The following is a 21994-nucleotide window of genomic DNA, read 5'->3' as shown; positions in this document are numbered from 1 at the left end:
TCCATTTTCCAGAGAATTGAAAGGTTGGAACAACTAGAGAAGGCAAACAGAAACTTAACTGAAGAAATAGAGGACCTAAAAAGACAGTTAAGAAATGTAAAGGAGGAGAATGAGAAATTGAAGAAGAATAGTAATGAAAACAGAGAGACAATAGCTAAAGAAGCTAAAAATTGGAGAACAACCCAAGAAGGGAATAAGGTTTCATTCACTGACATAGTCAAACAGCAATTGAAAGAACATAATGAAGACTCAGTTATTAAAGTGATGAGACAGAAGGAGAATATAGTAAGAGAATTAGCTGACAAAAAGAAATGTATAATTATATTGGGAATGGAAGAGAAACATAACCCAGATAGAACCGCAAGAATCAAGGAGGAAAATGAAAGAGTAAGCAGTTTATTAAAATTAGTCCAGGAAGATGAACCAGAAATTATAAAGGAAATTGAGGAAAAATTCAGACTCGGAAAATATAGTACAGATAAGACCAGACCAATTAAGATTAAATTCAGGTCACAAACAACGGCAGAGAAAATTCTATCCAAAACAGGGAAACTAGCAACAAATGATCAATATAAAAAGGTATGGATAAAAAGAGAAATGAATAAGGAGGAAAGAGAGGCAGAAAAGCAGAAAAGACTTGAAGCTAAGGCAAAAAACGAGGAAAGAACGGAGTCAGAGAAAGAGAGATTCTATTGGAGAGTAGTGAACATGAAAATAAAGCAGTTCGACATACAAAAGAAAAACATAAGGGAAACAGAGAACACAATGGAAGTGGCAGAAAACTAAGAGCGTCTTACACAAATATAGATGGATTGATAACAGGATTGAATGAACTGAATGATTATTTGAAAGAAAAAGAACCGGACATAATGGGAATTGTAGAAACAAAATTAAAAGGCCCACTACCACCCAACAGTGTAGGACATGATGCATACAATTATTGGATTAGAAACAGAGAGAAAAAACAAGGGGGTGGAGTTATGTTCCTGACTAAGAAGGATATAAACGTGAAAGGTGTCATATATGGAAAGAATACAGTAGAGATGATTATGATAGAAGTGGAAGACCGAGATAAGAAGAGCAGAAAATTTGTGATCAATTATGTGCCTCCGAAAACAGCCTCATGGGAGGAGAGTGAACATAAAAGTATGTTAGAGGACACAAAGATAGCATTAACTAAAATAATGGAAGACGGAGGAAGAATAGTTATGATGGGCGACTTTAATTGCAAAGAAATCTGCTGGGAAGAAATGACAGTAAAGAGTGGTGATGACTCATGGGGAAATGCTCTACTTGAGATGATTACTGACCATTCAATGACACAATGGATACAGGAGAACACTAGGTATAGAAATGAAGAAGAACCATCGAGACTAGACTTAATAATTACATCTGAACCTAGAATAGTGGACAAGATTGAATATAAAACACCAATAGGTAAAAGTGACCACATATTGATTGAACTGGAACTTAATGAAGAAAAATATATGAAAAGAAATGAACAATATAGAAAAGGAAGAATGATGTATGAAAAAACAAACTTTGATAAAATAAGAGAATTCTTCCAACAAGAAAACTGCGAAGAAATATACAAAGAAGAAACATCAGTGGAAGAGAAATGGAATATTTTGACAAATATTTACAAAAAAGGAGTGGAAAAGTATGTCCCAAGACAAAAACAAGAAAAAGAATATGTAAAATGCTGGTACAACAAAAGTTGTAGGGAGTTAAAAGACAAAAGAGACAAAGCCTGGACCAGATGGAAAAAAAGACAGACCTGAAAAATGGAAAATATATACTGGTTATAGAAATGAATATGTACAAAAGTGCAGAGAGGAAAAAAGAAAATATGAAAAAGATGTTATAGAAAAGTGTAAAGATCAACCAAAACTATTCTACAGATTTGTAAACAATAAACTGAAAAACAAACAAGACTTAGAGAAATTAAGACAAGGAGGAGTTGAATACACTGAGGAAATGGAAATGGCAGAAATTATGAACAAACATTTTAAATCAGTGTTTACAAGGGAAAATATACAACCTGAAGAGATTGAGTGGAAAGAAAAAGTCCCCCCTATGGAAGAAATAGAAGTAACAAAGAATGAAATATTGACACACTTGGGTAATTTTGATGTCAGAAAATCGCATGGGCCAGATGAAATAGCAAACTGGATTCTGAAAGAATGCAGGAATGAACTGGCAGACAAAATACATAGCATAATAAGCAGTTCCTTGAAAGAAGGAAAAGTTCCAGAAGATTGGAAAAAAGCAAATATAGTACCTATATATAAAGGAGGAAATAAAGAAGAACCTACCAACTATAGACCAGTCTCTCTAACAAGTACAATAGCAAAAATTTGTGAAAGAATTGTCAAAAGTAGATGGGTAAAATACTTGGAAAAAAACAACGTACTAAATCCAAGGCAATTTGGATTCAGACAAGGACGATCATGCGTCACCAATTTAATATGTTTCTATTCAAGGCTAATAGATATAATACAAGAAAGAGATGGATGGGCTGATTGTGCATTTCTAGACCTAAAAAAAGCTTTTGACAAAGTACCACATAAGAAGTTGCTTAAGAAATTAGAATGTGAAGGAGGAATACAAGGTAAATTGCTAAATTGGATGGAAGACTTTTTGCAAGAAAGAAAAATGAGAGTAGTGATAAGAGACAAACACTCAAAATGGAATTAAGTAATAAGCGGTGTCCTGCAGGGAACAGTTCTGGCCCCAATAATGTTTGCTATATATATTAATGATATGGATGAAGGAATTGAAAGCTATATGAGCTTCTTTGCAGATGATGCAAAACTACTGAAAAGAGTGAAAACTGAAGAAGATTGTGAATCACTACAGAGAGATCTAAATAAAGTACAAGAATGGAGTAGGAAGTGGGAGATGGAGTTCAATACAAAAAAGTGTAGTATAATGGAATTTGGAAAAAGCAAAAACAGAATAACAGGATCATATAATTTGGGAGAAGAAGGAATAAAAAAAGTAGAAAATGAGAAGGACCTGGGAGTCATTGTTATGAATAATATGTCACCTGAGACACATATAAATAAGATTTTTGGAGAAACTTATAATTTAATAAGAACAATCAAAGTGGCATTTACATACCTGGATGAAGAAATGGTGAGGAAAATCCTAATCACCCTGATAAGACCAAGATTGGAATATGCAGCAACGATATGGTCACCATGTACAAAAAAATGTATAAAAAAACTTGAAAGAATACAAAGAGCAATTACAAAATTGGCACCAACACTCTCAAAACTATCATATGAAGAGAGACTACAAAAACTTAAACTACAGACACTAGAGCAAAGAAGAGAGAGAGGAGATTTGATAGCTATTTACAGAATCATGAAAGGCATAGAAATTACTGATAGAGAGAATCTGATAAAATGGGATGACAGAAATACAAGAGGACACGGAAAGAAAATAAAAAAAGACAGCTATAGAAGAGATTTGAAAAAGAACAGCTTTCCTCACAGAGTAATAGACAGTTGGAACAAGTTAGATGAGAAAGTGGTGTGTGCAAAAACAATACATGAATTTAAAAATAGTTTAGATAAAATGAGATATGAAGACGGTACCCCACGAGCATAGCTCCCCTTCCCGTAAAATACAACTAGGTAAATACATATATATATATATATATATATATATTCATATATATATATATATATATATATACATATATATATGTATATATACATACATGTATACATATATATATATATATATATATATATATATATATATATATATATATTTCTCTCAATCAAAACTCTCCCGTAAGCCTTCCCAATTACACTCAACAAACTGATCCCTCTGAAACTACTGGACTCACATTTGTCCCCTTTTCCCATGTAAAGTGAAACTATATAGGCACTCTTCCAGTCCACTGGTACTCTACCCTCTCTTCGACACATTAAAAAAACCTCACCAGCCAGTCCACTATTACTGTGCCTCCCTTCTTCAGACATTCCCCATGACACCCATCTAATCCAGGAGCCTTACTTGTTCTCATCATCCTCACAGCTACTTGCACCCCATCTTTTCTTATTTCTCCTCCATTTTGCTCTCCCTTCACCATCATTTTCTTGGTGCCTGCCACTGCTACCGCCAATTCCTCCCTATTCTCCTCCACATTTAAAAGCTCTCTAGAACACTCCACACATCTACCCCTTACCACCTCCACTTCCGTCAATATCTGTCCACCTGCGCCTTTTACCTTTTCTTCTCTACTTGACTCACCTCCCCTTCCTCTTTTGATTTCCTTCCAAAACATCTTTTTATTGCTTTCAAATTTTTCTGTCATACTCCTCCCCATTTTACATCTGCTCTCCTTTTTGCCTCCTTTATCTTGTTTTGCTTCTCTTCTTTTTTCTTTATACTTCTCATATTTTTTCCTCATCCTACCTTGTAACCAGTACCTGAATGCTCGCTTCTTCTCCTCTACTACCCTCTTCACTTCATCATCCCACCACTCATTAACCTTCCTTTTATTCCTTTCCATGTTTCTTGTTCAAAATACAATATTCATACACCTTGTCACTTCCTCCTTGAAACACCCACATTCCTCTTCCACACTAACTTCCACTCTATCCTTCACCACCTCCCACACTTCTCTCATATTCTTTTCGTGCTCCTGCTCCTTTTCCTTAAACATTTTGCTCTAAGCACCTCTCTACCTTTTGTCCTTTTCCTCTTTACCCATCTATTTTCCACTCTCAACTTACCTTCCATCAAAAAATTATCTGATATTCCCCTATGCTCTCCCCTCAGAACATGTACATCCAAAACTCCTCCTAGTCTTCTCCTGAGTACCAATATATAATCCATTAAAGCCTTATCTACCACCCTTCCATCCACCACCCTCTCCCATTTGTACTTATGTTTGACTTTTTTCCTAAACACTGTATTTGCTATCATCAACTCTCCACTACGATTTTTCCCAGGCACTCCACACTTCCCAACCACTCCGTCTATTGGTTCATTTCATACCCTAGCATTAAGCTTTCCCAATACCACTAAATTGACATTTCTCCTTACACCCTCTATGCACTTGTTTAAATCTATAAAAAAAATTAAAAAAAAAATCCTCTACACTGTTCTCACTACCAGGCCCATATGCACTTACAAAAACCCACATCTCCCTTCCCAGTTTCACCTTCATCCACATTAACCTTGAAGAAACCTCCTTCCACATCACCACACGCTTACCTGTCTCTTCACTTACTACTATAGCCATCCCTCCTCTCCACTGTCTTCTCTTTACTCCCGACACCCTCCCCACTACACTCCCAAATTCAAAATAGCCCTTTCTTTTCAACTCAAATTTCACTTAATGACAACACATTCATCTTTCTTTTCACAAACATACTGCCTATTTTTTCCCTTTTACTCTCATCTGTACCACACCAACACACATTTAAAGACCCAAACCTTAGGGTTCTGGTTGGAAAAGTCCTCCCAGACCCTCTTATGCCTTTGTTTTTCTTAGGAATATCCCCTTTGGGGCTACAGAGAGTAGAATGCCTAGTCCTATCCCTGTCCTGTTTTTGTCGCCTTTTATGACTCAAGTGGGAACACTCGGTGGCAGTATTCTTCTCCCCCACCACAGGGTTCGGCAAAAAAAGGAAATGAACATTCAGAGAAGTGGTAAAGGACAGTATTAAGATTGGGGGGGACAGAATAACAAAGGAACAGTCGTATAATAAAGTATCATAATTTCTCTATGAACAGAAGTTTCCCCTATCACAGACAAAATTATGTGTGACTCTGGTCAGTAGGGGCATCTCACATAGACCCTAAAGTATCAGCTGCATGCTACTGAGGAGCTTTTAAGCCCACAATAACGTGGTGTCAATACCCCAGACGGATGATGATGATGATAATGATAATAATAATAATAATGATAATAATAATAATAATGATGATAATAATAATAATGATAATAATAATAATAATAATAATAATGATAATAATGATAATAATAACAATGATAATAATAGAAATAATAATGATAATAATAGAAATAATAATAATAATAATAATAATAACAATAATAATAATAATAACAATAATAATAATAATAATAATAATAATAATAATAACAATAATAATAATAGAAATAATAATAAAAATAATAATAATAATAAAAATAATAATAATAATAATAATAATAATAAAAATCTCCCTCTCATGCCCTTATACCCCAACCTATACTAATTCCCTTTTTTCTGCCAGTGCATTGCCCTGAGGGAATGGAAAAGGGTAACGACAGATATTCCTGCTTCAACTTCTCTTCAAACACTGCCCGAGGGATTGTAGGAGCAGCTAGCAAGTAAGGAGCACAAGATGTGTATTTACCTAATTATATTTACTTAATTGTAATATACAGAGAAGGAGCAATGCTCATTGGGTCCCATCTCCTGTTCTCTAATTTTCTAACATACCTAGACTCAAATTCATGTAGGTAGTTCTCGATATATGCGACTTCGATATATGCGAATTCGCGTATATGCGATTCAAGAATTTGCACCACTTTTCGATATGTGCGGGGATATATTCGAAGATATGCGATTTGACCTAAAAAAAAAATAAATAGATAAAAATAGTCGCGGCCGATTATTTTTTTCAAAATACCTATTATATATTTGAAGTTGGTGCGCATAAAGCCGTGTGGTAACACTGGCTGCATCAGCTAGGTAGAGTGGTATCACTGCGGCGTTATCACAACAACAACACCGGCAGCTGTACAGACGGCATCGTCTTAGGCATCCTTCCTGTTTCATAGGCCAAACCATTGTCTTTCTGCAGGTAATTAAGCTTTTTTGATACACAAATTAATTATTTTTTTCACAAACAAATTAATTTTTGATACTTATTACTGCCCCAATTAATTTCGTCAATTTTCACTCTCTACAAGAATTATCGTTTATTCTCCGCACTGGATAAACTCTAAGCAGTAAGCCTGCCTGTGTATCTCCAGAGCACATCAACAGTCAGTTTAAAGGTCAGATATCAACAGATATACCATTCACTAAAAATCATCGAAAAAGTACTTTTTAAAAGCATACAAATAAAGTTTTTACCTATTACAGAAGAATTTATTCAGAAAATTCACTTTTAATTGCGCCTCGCATACCACTTTTCCGAAGTCTAGATATTCAGAATAACAATATTGTTTGTTTGGCAACTGTGACCTCACGAACGCGGAATTCCCCGAACCTTTCCCGAAGCGCACGGGCGGAATGTTTTGAATAGCAGACGACGCAATGAAATGAAGACAAAACTGTTTTTTGCCAAATTTGATAAGATGTAGATGGTGGAATTATATAGAATACTGTCAGTATGTTTTTTTATGTACATTAAACTGTAAATACAAAAAGTTATGGAAGTCTTGATATCTGACCTATACAACTTAACCTATACATTTGATTTCCAATTATATTTAGATTTGAACTCATGTATTGTTTGAGCTTGGGCTATATCACCTTCTTAGCTACTCCACATATACATATATATGGAAAACTGTATTTCTTCACATCATTTTGTCTTTTGGCCTTTTTTAATTTACTTTCATGACCTCTTAAAGCCCTCCCATCTTTAATCAGATCTCGTCTATAAACGTAATCTATCCCTTTTATTGACCTGAATATTGTAATCATATCACCTCTTTCTTTTCAATCTTTCAAAGTTGGTAGACCAAGTACTTTTAGTTTTTTCTTATGTGATCTATCTGGCAGGTTGGGGGCCTGTTTGGTTGTTGCCCTTTGTATTCTCTCAATCTTGTTTATATCCTCCATTCTGTGTGGGGAACATGCAGCTGACGCATAGTGCAGTCTTAGACGTATTAGGGTTTTGATGAGTTTTTTCATCATCTCTTCATCCATGGAATGAAACGCCACTTTAATCTTCTTCAGTTGTCCATATGTCTCTGCCATAATCCTGCTGATATGTCTGTCAGGTGACAGGTTGTTTTTTATCAACACTCTCCTCCTTTGCTTTTGTAATGGGTATGCTTCCCAAGGAATAGTGTTAGGATGGCTTTTTGCCACTATTACCCATGTTCAGCACTTTGCATTTTTTTGTATTGAACTTAATTTTCCATTTTGGCTTCGTGCAAAAATAGTGTCTAGATCTTTTAGTAATATTTTACCGTCCTCCTCGTTTTTTGCTCTTCTCATGATTTTTGCGTCATCTGCAAATCATGTTGCATGGCTGGTTCCTCCCATTATGTCATCAACATAGATTAGAAATATTATTGATGCAAGCACTGAACCTTGTGGAACTCCACTCGTTACTGCTCTACAGCTTTACATCTTGTGTATCCATATACCATTACTAACCATTACGATATGTCACATGCCTGACATGTGATCCACATGCATTCAAGATGCCCGACAGGCACTGGCCTCTTGCAATCCCTCCAATATTGCTGACCTCCACATTCCCAAATCGCAAACACCTGACTCAAACATACAACACACATCATGCCACAGCCAAACGGAAAGTTACCAAAACAAGTATATAGTGTCGCCAGACCAAATTATTGTACCTATCAAAATACATAATTATAACTGCAAACAATACACCATGTCAAAACGCATTCAATAATACTGAATAAATCCATTGTAATGCAACTAACACACAAATAGTATTGTATAAACCCCAAACCTATTATCTAACTGTTAACTAAACCAGGTATGCAAAGACAGGGATATTCACATATATATCCGGCGACTGTGTCGCCACGGAGAGAATTCTCCCTTAGAGCAGAGAATTTTCTCCCTTGGAGGGAGTGTCTGGGGACTCTTCCCAAAGGCGATCACATCCCCATGCTGTAAATATTTCCTCAATACAATAAATCTAGCATTAGATTGTTTAGTTTGGGTCTATTGCTGGAACAAGGAGCTTTTATAAAATCTGGTTTGGCTGAGACTGGGAGAGGAATAGCTCTCCCCAGAGCTAAAATTAGTATATTTATATGGTCTCTCCAGGTCATCCAGGAGGAGCCGTCATCCAGGAGCAGCCAAGAAAAGAGGGAGGGAGGGGTAGTGAATAGGAGTGGAGTATGTGGGAATGAAATGGGTGGGAGTAGATTTATGTCTTTGACTTTGGCTACTTCTCTTGTAAGGGGGGAAGCCCTTGGTACATGTATCTCTTGAGGTACCACTGTATGTACAACAACCATACCACTGACTCCAGTACACAGAACTGTTGATCTGGAGCCATAGTAATGAAGGCACTAATGATATATTTCATGACATCATTTGCCTACATGATGGGAATCTTCCATAGTTTGTTGTCCTTTGCAGGTGTTATCATGATCAAAGTGTCATGTTCCATGACGTGTTTTCATGATGTGTCATGACATGTCACGATATGACACACAGAGGCGCGGGTGCGGCGTAGTAGTTTGTATAAATTGTGTTATGTAACATAAGCCCACGCATCCTGGCAAGACTTACATTGCTAGCTGTCATTAATCAAAATGCATATTGATGTTAAATTCGACCACTACTAGGTTATCTTGAGCTAGATAATGAGACATAGGGTTATAATAAAAAGTAACTTGTGATAAATGACAAGTTACAGGAGGTTTTGCTGCATAGTGCGGCAGAGGAGTACACAACTAGGGCATTTTGCTGCAGAGGTCAAAGGGCATCAAAACAAAAATGGCACAGAAAAGTAGTGACATCTCAAATAATGATAATTTCTTGACATGATTCAGACAAATAGAAACTGATAAACTGTGAAACTTCTTCACACAAAAATAAAGATGTGGAAGTACTGTATGAAGTTAGGTAAATAGGAATATAGACGTAACTAACTGGCACCTACCACTGGCACTTGTATGTGTTCCTCATATAAAAAGGAGGGACGCGGGCCGTGGGACCTACTCTCATATTCACACCCTCGTTCAAACCCCTCTGTACTAGTGTTGTCATTTTTATATATTTCATATCATGTAATTAAAATAGTTATATTTTGCATTTCGCCTTTATTTCAAATCCAGTGTTAGAAAATATCCCAATAAAAGGCATAAAGGAAGCTAGTAATTGAGTTGATGGAACTTATCGAATCGTATCCAGGTTTGGTACAGCAAATCAAATACAACACACTAGTCCTTGACAAAAGTCTCATCTTGACCTGATGCAAGACAAAAATCCATTAAGAACACCAGTAGGTTAAGGTCTATGAATAGCGAAATTGTAACAATTATCTTATTTTATTTATCTATTTATTTATCTTTTTCACCAGAAGTACCTACAACCACCCTAGCAAGATGCTAGTGACAGAGGGGATTTATTTTGTTTATATTTGATTAAGGGGATTTTGTTGCAGAATGAAAGTTTTGATTTTACAGATGTGCTCATGAAGGGATGACCCTTGCCACGCTGTCCAACTACTTAGATGTGAAGGGAGGAGAGGAAGGTATCTACTACCTGACAGCTCACACTAACAGGTAATTACTGGAAATTAGATATGAGTGTTTCATGCGAATAGCACCAGAGACTGAGTATTCTTGTTCTCTGTGAACTTAACCAAATAGCCATCATATTTACTGTGACCATACTAGCTTCAGCCTTCTGATAAGCATGACGTTATTCTTATTTTCTTCGAAATTCCCAAAAGGTTTGTGTTTATCTCATGAGCTAACATTAACAATGACACTATCAAGCATATTTTGAAGTAACCCATTAGATATTTAACACTCATTTAGAAATAATGTGCAGTGCAAATATTTGCCAAATAAGTTATTGCACTTGTGTAAGTTGTGACAAATAACTAAAAAAGTAGCCTGAGGTGGTACTTCCAAAAAATACCATACAGTATGTTGTTATACTTTATTCCCATGATCTTTTCTGACAACATTGTGTACCAACAAGATGGGAGGCAGGTTGAGACCATGAAGGTGTGTGGGGAACTGACAGCATAAGGGACTCATGCATAACAGATATTTGATTACATTTTTAACTTGTTTTATTAACACTGACTGTGTCAGGTTATGGTTGTCAATAGCAAAATCATTAACAATATCAATATTGTCATTGAATACTGGCCATGCAAGAGCTAAAGGATGAGCTACCGGTACTTGACAACATGAAGAAACACTAGACACTTTGAAAGGGAAAAGAAATGCATAACGAATATCTCGAAAAAGAAATGCATAATGAATATCATGAAAAAGAAATGCGAGAGATCATCAGTGTGTGTGGACAAATGTCAGATTATTCATATATCAATGATACACTAGTTGTGCTAGCAAAGATGTGCTGCAAAAGTTGTGAGGATAGTGAGACTGGCGTGCTATTATGGACACCTTGACCTACCCCTGAAACTGCATATATTTCTCCCATATCCTAACATGGGCAATAGGGTGTTTGGATTTGGAGAGCATTTAGATACACAAGGTAAAACTATATTCCTCCAGTCTCCACCCTGCCACTCAAGTGCTAGTTCTTTAGTTGTGAAGGAATGAAAATAGTATACAGTATACCTATATTATGTAATAGCATTGGCGAGGTTTGGATATGGGAGAGATTACTGAACAGTACATATTGAATAAGAATGTGAGGGTGAAGTATATATATACGAGAAGATACTATATTTTATAGCATATACTCGTAAAATGCACGGGCATATAAGATGCATGGCATTTCAGCAGGATATATGTAGGGAACATAAGAACATAAAAATATAAGGTTGAAGGAGACTGCAAGAGACCGTAAGGCCTACACTAGTCAGCTCCATATCCATCACCACCTGTCATCCCCATCCATAAAGTTGTCTAACCGTTTCTTAAAACAACCGATAGTTTCAGTGCTCACTACATGGTTACTAAGTCTATTCCATTCGTTGACCACCCTATTAATAAACAAATTCTTGCCTCTTTCCTTCTTAAATCTAAATTTGTCCAAATTAAATCCATTAATGCGAGTCTTGCCCTATTGTTTTAATATGATGACCTTGTTTGCATTACCCTTGTTAAAGCCTTTGATCCACTTAAACACTTCTATTAGATCACCCCGCACTCCGCGTCTTTCCAGTGAGTGTAAGTTAAGGTGCCTAAGCCTCTCTTCGTAAGGCAAATTTCTGAGCCCATGTATGATTTTGGTCATTCTCCTCTGTACTGATTCTAGTGAATTGATGTCCATTTTATAGGACAGAGACCAAAATTGTACCGCATAGTCAAGGATTGATCTAACTAACGCTAGATAGAGTTTGATAAATACCTCTGCACTTCTATTCTTAACTGTCCTAGCAATGGAACCTAATGCTCTGTTAGCTTTATTCCTGGTGCTAATGCACTGTTTCCTAAGTCTCTCTCGCACTCAATTTTCTCTAAGATTTCGATCTTTAAACCTACTGAATGTAGCACTTACATGAGGGAAAGTAGACTCAGTAGTTGCATCTTGAAAAAATGTCTGATTTGTGTTTGCATATTATAACTTTATTTCTATTACTTGTTTATTTATTTAGCTATGATTTTTTTCAGGAAATGGACTGTTATCAAACCAGCTTGGCCCAATAATACAAACTCAGGATTTTGGTGTAACAACACAAATAGTACATGTGAGGTAAGGTTAGACCAGGTCAAGTTATACAGAGCCTGCAATTTCAGACAAGGGATCAAAAGAATCCAAAGAATGATGTGATGTGGACATAAACATTATCTGCCACGTCACACACACACACACACACACATCAACGAACGGACGGCTTAGAGGACGTTCTGAAGAAAAAGTGAAATTTCATGGATCCCGAAGCAAAGGAAGTACCTATTGTATTTACAGGGTGGGGGGAAATTGCTCGTGGTGTAGGGGATAGTGAGGAAAAAGGAGAAGGGGAGGGATTACTGAGGGAAATGGAAGGAAATGAGAAAGGAGAGGACTTGGACCAGGCAGGCAGATGCCAAGTAAACAAAAGAGGTCCCGACCAATTTAATGACGACGAAATGTCTAACAAAAATGTAAAGAATAGAAACATAGATAAGAACAATTCAATGGAAGGTGAGGATAACAATTTCCAAGGATTTAAAGAGGGGGAGGCGGATACCAACCTCCCCCAACTAGCAAAACTGGAGGAAAGGCTTGAACAAATGACTGAACATTGGGAGGTTAGGTTCGGTAAAATGTCAAAACTTGCAGAAAAGTTTGAAAGATTGGAAGAACTAGAGAAGGCAAACAAAAACTTAACTGATGAAATAGAAGAACTAAAAAGACATTTAAGAGAAGTAAAAGAGGAGAATAAAGAATTAAAAAGGAACAATAAAGACAATAAAGAAACAATAGCAAAAGAGGCACAGGGGTGGAGAAAGATACAGGAAAATAGTAAAGTTGCATTTACTGATATAATTAAACAGCAAATGAAAGAACAAACTGAAGACTCAGTTATCAAAGTGATGAGACAGAAGGAGAATATTGTAAGAGACTTAGCAGACAAAAAGAAATGTATAATTATATTAGGAATGGAAGAGAAACATAACCCAGATAGAACCACAAGAATCAAAGAGGAAAATGAAAAAGTAAGCAGTTTACTACAAATAGTTCAGGAAGATGAACCAGAAATAATGAAACAATTCAAAGAGAAGTTCAGACTCGGAAAGTATAGTACAGATAAGATCAGACCAATTAAGATTAAATTCAGGTCACAAACGACGGCAGAGAAAATCTTACCAAAAACAGGGAAACTAGCAACAAGTGAACAATATAAAAAGGTATGGATAAAAAGGGAAATGAATAAAGAGGAAAGAGAGGAAGAAAAACAGAAAAGACTTGAAGCTAAAGAAAAAAAACGAGAACAGAACAGAGTCAGAAAAAGAAATTCTATTGGTGAGTAATGAATATGAAACTAAAGAAATTTGACATACAAGAGAAAAACAAAAGGGAAACAGAGAACACAATGGATGTGGCAGAAAACTAAGAGTGTCTTACACAAATATAGATGGATTAATAACAGGATTGAATGAGCTGAATGATTATTTGAAGGAAAAAGAACCGGACATAATGGGAATTGTAGAAACAAAATTAAAAGGTCCACTACCACCCAACAGTGTAGGACATGATGCATATAATTATTGGATTAGAAACAGAGAGACAAAGCAAGGGGGTGGAGTTATGTTCCTGACTAAGAAGGATATAAACGTGAGGGGTGTCACATATGGAAAGAATACAATAGAGATGATTATGATCGAAGTGGAAGATAGAGATAAGAAGAACAGAAAGTTTGTGATAAATTATGTGCCTCCGAAAACAGCCTCATGGGAAGAGAGTGAACATAAAAGTATGTTAGAGGACACAAAGATAACATTAAACAAGATAATGGAAGATGGAGGAAGAATAGTTATGATGGGCGACTTTAATTGCAAAGAAATCTGCTGGGAAGAAATGACAGTAAAGGGTGGAGACGGCTCATGGGAAAACGCTCTACTTGAGATGATTACTGACAATACAATGACACAGTGGATACAGGAGAACACTAGGTATAGAAATGAGGAAGAACCATCGAGACTAGACCTAGTAATTACATCTGAACCTAGAATGGTGGACAAGATTGAATATAAAACACCAATAAGTAAAAGTGACCACATATTGATTGAACTGGAACTAAATGAAGAAAAATACATGAAAAGAAATGAACAATATAGAAAAGGAAGAATGATGTATGAAAAAACAAACTTTGATAAAATAAGAGAATTCTTTCAAAAAGAAAACTGGGAAGAAATATACAAAGAAGAAACAACAGTGGAAGAGAAATGGAATATTTTGACAAAAATTTACAAAAAAGGAGTGGAAAAGTATGTCCCAAGACAAAAACAAGAAAAAGAATATGTAAAATGCTAGTACAATAAAAGTTGTAGGGAGTTAAAAGACAAAAGAGACAAAGCTTGGACCAGATGGAAAAAAGACAGAAGGCCTGAAAAATGGAAAATATATACTTGTTATAGAAATGAATATGTACAAACATGCAGAGAGGAAAAGAGAAAATATGAAAAAGATGTCATAGAAAAGTGTAAAGATCAACCAAAACTATTTTACAGATTTGTAAACAACAAATTGAAAAACAAACAAGACTTGGAGAAATTAAGACAAGGAGGAGTTGAATACACAGAGGAAATTGAAATGGCGGAAATTATGAACAAACATTTTAAATCAGTGTTTACAAGGGAGAACATACAACCTGAAGAGATCGAATGGAAAGAGAAAGTCCCTCCCATGAAAGAAATAGAAGTAACAAAGAACGAAATATTGAAACACTTGAGTAATCTTGATGTCAGAAAATCGCATGGACCAGATGAAATAGCAAACTGGATTTTGAAAGAATGCAGGAATGAACTGGCAGACATAATACATAGCATAATAAACAGTTCCTTGAAAGAAGGAAAAGTTCCAGAAGATTGGAAAAAAGCAAATATAGTACCTATATATAAAGGAGGAAATAAAGAAGACCCTACCAACTATAGACCAGTCTCTCTAACAAGTACAATAGCAAAAATTTGTGAAAGAATTGTCAAAAGTAGATGGGTAAAATATTTAGAAAAAAACAACGTGTTAAATCCAAGGCAATTTGGATTCAAACAAGGACGATCATGCATCACCAATTTAATATGTTCCTATTCAATGCTAATAGATATAATACAAGAAAGAGATGGATGGGCTGATTGTGCATTTCTAGACCTAAAAAAAGCTTTTGACAAAGTACCACATAAGAAGTTGCTTAAGAAATTAGAAACTGAAGGAGGAATACAGGGCAAACTGCTTAATTGGATGGAAGACTTTTTGCAAGAAAGGAAAATGAGAGTAGTGATAAGAGACCAACACTCAAAATGGGATGAAGTAATAAGCGGTGTTCCACAAGGAACAGTTCTGGCCCCAATAATGTTTGCTATATATATTAATGATATGGATGAAGGAATTGAAAGCTATATGAGCTTCTTTGCAGATGATGCAAAACTATTGAAAAAAGTGAACACGGAAGAAGATTGTGAATCACTACAGAGTGATCTAAATAAAGTACAGGAATGGAGTAGGAAGTGGGAGATGGAGTTCAATACAAAAAGTGTAGTATAATGGAATTTGGAAAAAGCAAAAACAGCATAACAGGATCACATAAATTGGGAGAAGAAGGAATAAAAAAAGTAGAAAATGAAAAGGACATGGGAGTCATTGTTATGAATAATATGTCACCTGAGAAACATATAAATAAGATTTTTGGAGAAACTTATAATTTAATAAGAACAATCAAAGTTGCATTTACATACCTGGATGAAGAAATGGTGAAGAAAATTCTAATCACCCTGATAAGACCAAGACTGGAATATGCAGCAACGATATGGTCACCAAGTACACCCACTCCTCGTTTAACGACCTACTCGGTTAACGACAACTCGGAGAAACGACGGGCTTTATGACATTCGTTTAACGTAAATCTCCCGAAGTTACGACGTCGTGTACGATAATTAAGTTGGCTGAGGCAAATTTGTATGATGTTATAAATGAACTTGTACGGTGGATATTACCTGTGAGGTAAAGTGTTCTGAAGCTTAGGTCTACATTACCATCCTGCAAGCTGAAAAAACTACCTGGGGTACAGTATATACCGGTAGCGTTAAATTCTTAGTTTCAACCAAGGGCGGAATATAGTAATAGAAAATTAATTATTAATTTTGTAAATTATAATGTATCAACGTAATATGCAATTTTGTGAGCGGAAAAAAAAGGTGCTAAAACAAATTTCGTAAGTAACGAAGTCATGTCGGACGAATGGTACACCATGTTTGTTATGATAGATGCCGATGTCGAAGAAATGAAAGGATGATAAATTCGTCTAACCTAAACTAAACTAACCTAACCTGTGTTTAATAAATCATTACCTGCAAATTAAATGTCATCCGGCTCGTCCTCGTTGTCGTCGTCGTGAGAGACGTTGGCAGACAAGATGGCGTCCCGATCCTATGCTACCGACTTCGTTCATTAGCATATTTTCTTGTAGCAAGGTATTTTTTACTTTCATTTCCGCCCACAAAATTGCATATTACGTTGATACATTTTAATTTACAAAATTAATAATTAATTTTCTATTGCTATATTGCGCCCATGGTCGAAACTATAAAAATACCCCGGTATTCAATATGGAATGTCAGCATACGCGGATTTGGTCATATACGGTAATTTCAGGAACCTAACCACCGTAAATAAACAGTAAATAAAGCTTTAATGTACTGTATAAAAGAGGGAAAATACACGAAAATAAAGATACATGTATTGCTGGACATTGTACATACAGTACATGTACGTATATGTATACACTCGTCCTCGTTGTCGTCGTCGTGAGAGACGTTGGCAGACGACAAGATGGCGTCCCGATCCTGTGCTACCGACTTCGTTCATTAGCATATTTTCTTGTAGCAAGGTATTTTTTACTTTCATTTCCGCCCACAAAATTGCATATTACGTTGATACATTAAATTTACAAAATTAATAATTAATTTTCTATTGCTATATTGCGCCCATGGTCGAAACTAAAAAAAAATACCCCGGTATTCAATATGGAATGTCAGCATACACGGATTTGGTCATATACGGTAATTTCAGGAACCTAACCACCGTAAATAAACGGTAAATAAAGCTTTAATGTACTGTATAAAAGAGGGAAAATACACGAAAATAAAGATACATGTATTGCTGGACATTGTACATACAGTACATGTACGTATATGTATACACTTTCGCTTAACGTCCAATTCGGTTAACGACGGCGCGCTGGTCCCAATTGTCGTCGTTAAACGAGGAGTGGTTGTACATACTGTACATACATATATATATATATATATATGTATGTATGTATATATATATATTACATACATATACATAGATATATACAGTACACATGTACTCATATGTAGATAGATATATATATATATATATATATATATATATATATATATATATATATACACAGATATGTATATTTTCTAATTAAAACTGAATGGCTGTTGGGGAGGTGCATAGTATGTATGACTAGTGCAGGAAGGAATGTAATGCTGAAGTATGAATGACTTAGTTGTCCCCTCCCTGCACCAAGGATTAACCCATATTACTTCTTCAGGAAACTTCGGAAGAGAATTGCGTGTTTGTATACAAGAGTGGGGAGTACTTCCTGGGAGATTGTGACCAGCGTAGCCACTACATCTGTGAGCTGAAAGGTGAGTGCCCTAACAATTGCACTTATTTGGTGACTAGAGACACTGTAACAATTGAATATACAACTGAACTGGGGGAGCAGCAGGAAGTAGCTATGGCAAACTTCAGTCCAATTTGCTCTGTGGCAGGAGTATAGCTGTATTTTCCTTCTTCCACAACAGGTGAATGTCCTCAAAACTATGAATTAGTGAACGGGCTCTGCTTGCGTCGTCAAATCGATACCAATGATATATCTTTTATTGAACATCTGGAAAAGTGTGCAGCAGATGGCGGGTCTTTTTTCTGGCCAACATCTAAGCAGCAAATCACAGGAATATATGAGAAATATTCTAGTGTAAACAAAGTAAGTTGATATGCTCTTATCAAGAATGACCAAGAATGAAATGGATGGATGGATGGGGTCAAGGGAGCCTTGGTTAAGAGGGCAATGTTTGTTGAATAGGGAAGGGAATGGGCAACAGAGAGGTGGTACTGTATGTGTATATATATATATATATATATATATATATATATGTATATATATATATATATATATATATATATATATATATATATACATACATACATATACCAAGGCTTTTTCCCCCTTACAAGGGAGGTAGCCAAAAAGGAAAAGGCATAAAATCATTCCCACCCATTCCATCCCTGAATACACTCCACACCCCTCCACCCTCCCTCTTATCTTAGCATCTCCTGGATGACGGGTCATCCCTGCACCTTGTCCACTGCCCTAGGTCAGAAGCAGTGTCGTAAGACACAGCACATCCACAGCAAGGCCGCTTCATTAAATCGGCGACCCCCCATCTCCGTCCCCCCATTGCATAAAAGAAGAGTCGGGGAGAAATCCATTCGGGCTGCGTCAAATTTTGCTTACACACACTACCTCATGCATCACAACATCATCCATATACAACCATTCTCTATTCACCCCTGTCTTCTGTCCTCTCCCGTCCTTCCTCAACAGACATTCCCCTCTTCCCCAAAGCCCCCTTCACCCCATCCATCCACCTCATCCTAGGACGACCCCTCATGTTCACTTCCTCCACATCTGCCTTCCATACCTCTTTTACCAGTCTTTCTTCACTCATTCTTTCCATGTGTCCAAACCATCCCAATACTCTTTCATCAACCCTATCTCCCAACTCCCTTTCCACCCCTGTTCTCCTCCTCACCTCCTCATTTCTCACTCTATCCAGCCTAGTAACCCCCATCATACTTCTCAGACACCTCATCTCAAACACATTCAAACTCCTTCTCTCTTCCTCTCTTATGTTCCATGTTCCTGCCCCATACAGTTCTGTTGGCACAATCACTCCTTCATACAGTCTCCTCTTAGCATCCATTCCCAAATGTCTATTCCTCATTACACTCTTCAATCCACCAAGGCATTTACTCGCTTCTCTCAATCTACAATCTACCTCCACCTTCACTCCACCTTTTCATGCCACATTTGCACCCAAGTATCTAAAACTATCCACTTCCTCCAGTCGCTCTCCCTTAATGCTCACTTCCAGCCTACTGCCACTTCCACCCCTTGAACATCTCATCACCTTACTTTTACCCACATTTATCTTTAGCTTTCTTCTATCACATACTCTCCCATACTCTGTCACCAACTTTCTCAATCCCTCCTCCGATCCTGCCACAAGCGCAGTGTCGTCCGCAAACAACAGCTGGCTCACCTCCCACTTTTCTCCATTTTCTTTAACCATCTCCAATCCCTGACCCACTACCCTTGCATTTACCTCTCGCACTACCCCATCCATGTATAAGTTGAACAGCCAGGGCGACATAACGCATCTTTGTGTATATATCTACACATACACACACACACACACTTCAACGAATGGACGGCTTAGAAGACGTTCTGAAGAAAATTGAAGTTTTGTGGATCCCAACGCAAAGAGAAGTGCCTATTGTATTTACAGGGTGGGGGGGAAATTGCTCGTGGGGTAGTAGGAAAGTAGGGAAAGAGGAAAAGGGGAGGGATTACTGAGGGAAATGGAAGGAAATGAGGAAGGAGTAGACTTGGCCCAGGCAGACAGGCGAAAGGTAAACAAACGGCCCCCCGACGACGATGAAATGTCTAATAAAAATGTAAAGATTAGAAGTATAGATAAGAGCAATACAGTAGAAAGTGATGAGAATATTTTCCAGGGATTTAAAGAGGGTGGGGGGGGGACACAAGCCCCCCCCCCCCCCCCCCCCCCCCCCCCCCCCCCCCCCCCCCCGACTGACAAGACTAGAAGAGAAGGTCGATAAGATGATCGAGGACTTGGAGCGTAGGTTCGGTCATGTTAACAATATTATACGGAGAGTTGAAAAATTGGAAGAACTAGAGAAGGCGAACAAAAACTTAACTAAGGAAATTGAAGAATTAAAAAAACAGTGAAAAGAAGTAAAAGATGAGAATAAAGTCTTAAAGGAGAATAATAAGGAGAACAAGGAGGGTTGGAAAAAAATTCAAGAAAATAGCAAAGTTGCATTCACTGACATAATCAGACAGCAAATGAATGAACAAACTGAAAACTCAGTTATTAAAGTGATGAGACAGAAGGAAAATATAGTAAGAGACTTAGCAGATAGAAAGAAATGTATAATTATATTAGGAATGGAAGAGAAACATAACCCAGATAGAACCACAAGAATCAAAGAGGAAAATGAAAAAGTAAGAAATTTACTAGAATTAGTTCAGGAAGATGAACCAGAAATAATGAAACAAATCGAAGAGAAATTCAGGCTAGGGAAATATAGTACAGACAAGACCAGACCAATTAAGATTAAATTCAGGTCACAAACTACGGCTGAGAATATCTTATCCAAAACAGGGAAACTAGCAACAAGTGAACAATATAAAAAGGTATGGATAAAAAGGGAAATGAATAAAGAGGAAAGAGAGGAAGAAAAACAGAAAAGACTTGAAGCAAAGGAAAAAAACGAGATAAGAACGGAGTCAGAAAAAGAGAGATTCTATTGGAGAGTAGTGAATATGAAACTAAAGAAAGTCGACATACAAGAGAAAAACAAAAGGGAAACAGAGAACACAATGGAAGTGGCAGAAAACTAAGAGTGTCTTACACAAATATAGATGGATTAATAACAGGATTGAATGAGCTGAATGATTATTTGAAAGAAAAAGAACCAGACATAATGGGAATTGTAGAAACAAAATTAAAAGGTCCACTACCACCCAATAGTGTAGGACATGATGCATATAATTATTGGATTAGAAACAGAGTGAAAAAGGAAGGGGGTGGAGTTATGTTCCTGACTAAGAAGGATATAAACGTGAAGTGTGTCACATATGGAAAGAATACAGTAGAGATGATAATGATGGAAGTAGAAGACAGAGATAAGAAGAACAGAAAGTTTGTGATAAATTATGTGCCCCTGAAAACAGCCTCATGGGAAGAGAGTGAACATAAAAGTATGTTAGAGGACACAAAGATAACATTAAACAAGATAATGGAAGAGGGAGGAAAAATAGTTATGATGGGCGACTATAATTGCAAAGAAATCTGCTGGGAAGAAATGACAGTAAAGGGTGGAGACGGCTCATGGGGAAATGCTCTACTTGAGATGGTTACTGACCATACAATGACACAAAGGATACAGGAGAACACTAGGTATAGAAATGAAGAAGAGCCATCGAGACTAGACCTAGTAATTACATCCGAACCTAGAATAGTGGACAAAATTGAATATAAAACACCAATAAGCAAAAGTGACCACATATTGATTGAACTGGAACTTAATGAAGAAAAATA

General features: G+C 36.6%; 1 protein-coding gene across 1 annotated transcript in view; it reads left to right on the top strand.

Annotated features, from left to right (window-relative positions):
- LOC143032604 (uncharacterized) overlaps window positions 1–21994 on the top strand; it is a 204340-nt gene that overhangs the window by 91732 nt on the left and 90614 nt on the right. Inside the window, exons 11-15 of the mRNA XM_076197475.1 lie at window positions 6262–6358; window positions 10388–10486; window positions 12521–12602; window positions 18133–18229; window positions 18389–18570. Of these exons, the coding sequence (XP_076053590.1) occupies window positions 6262–6358; window positions 10388–10486; window positions 12521–12602; window positions 18133–18229; window positions 18389–18570 (557 nt within the window). The remainder of the gene's footprint in view (window positions 1–6261; window positions 6359–10387; window positions 10487–12520; window positions 12603–18132; window positions 18230–18388; window positions 18571–21994) is intronic.

The sequence above is a fragment of the Oratosquilla oratoria genome, chromosome 14 (assembly GCF_046742065.1).
Source record: "Oratosquilla oratoria isolate Oo_2021 chromosome 14, ASM4674206v1, whole genome shotgun sequence".
Taxonomy (NCBI): domain Eukaryota; kingdom Metazoa; phylum Arthropoda; class Malacostraca; order Stomatopoda; family Squillidae; genus Oratosquilla; species Oratosquilla oratoria.
Note: the sequence above shows the minus strand (reverse complement) of the source record. Positions and strands in the feature narration are given on the sequence as shown.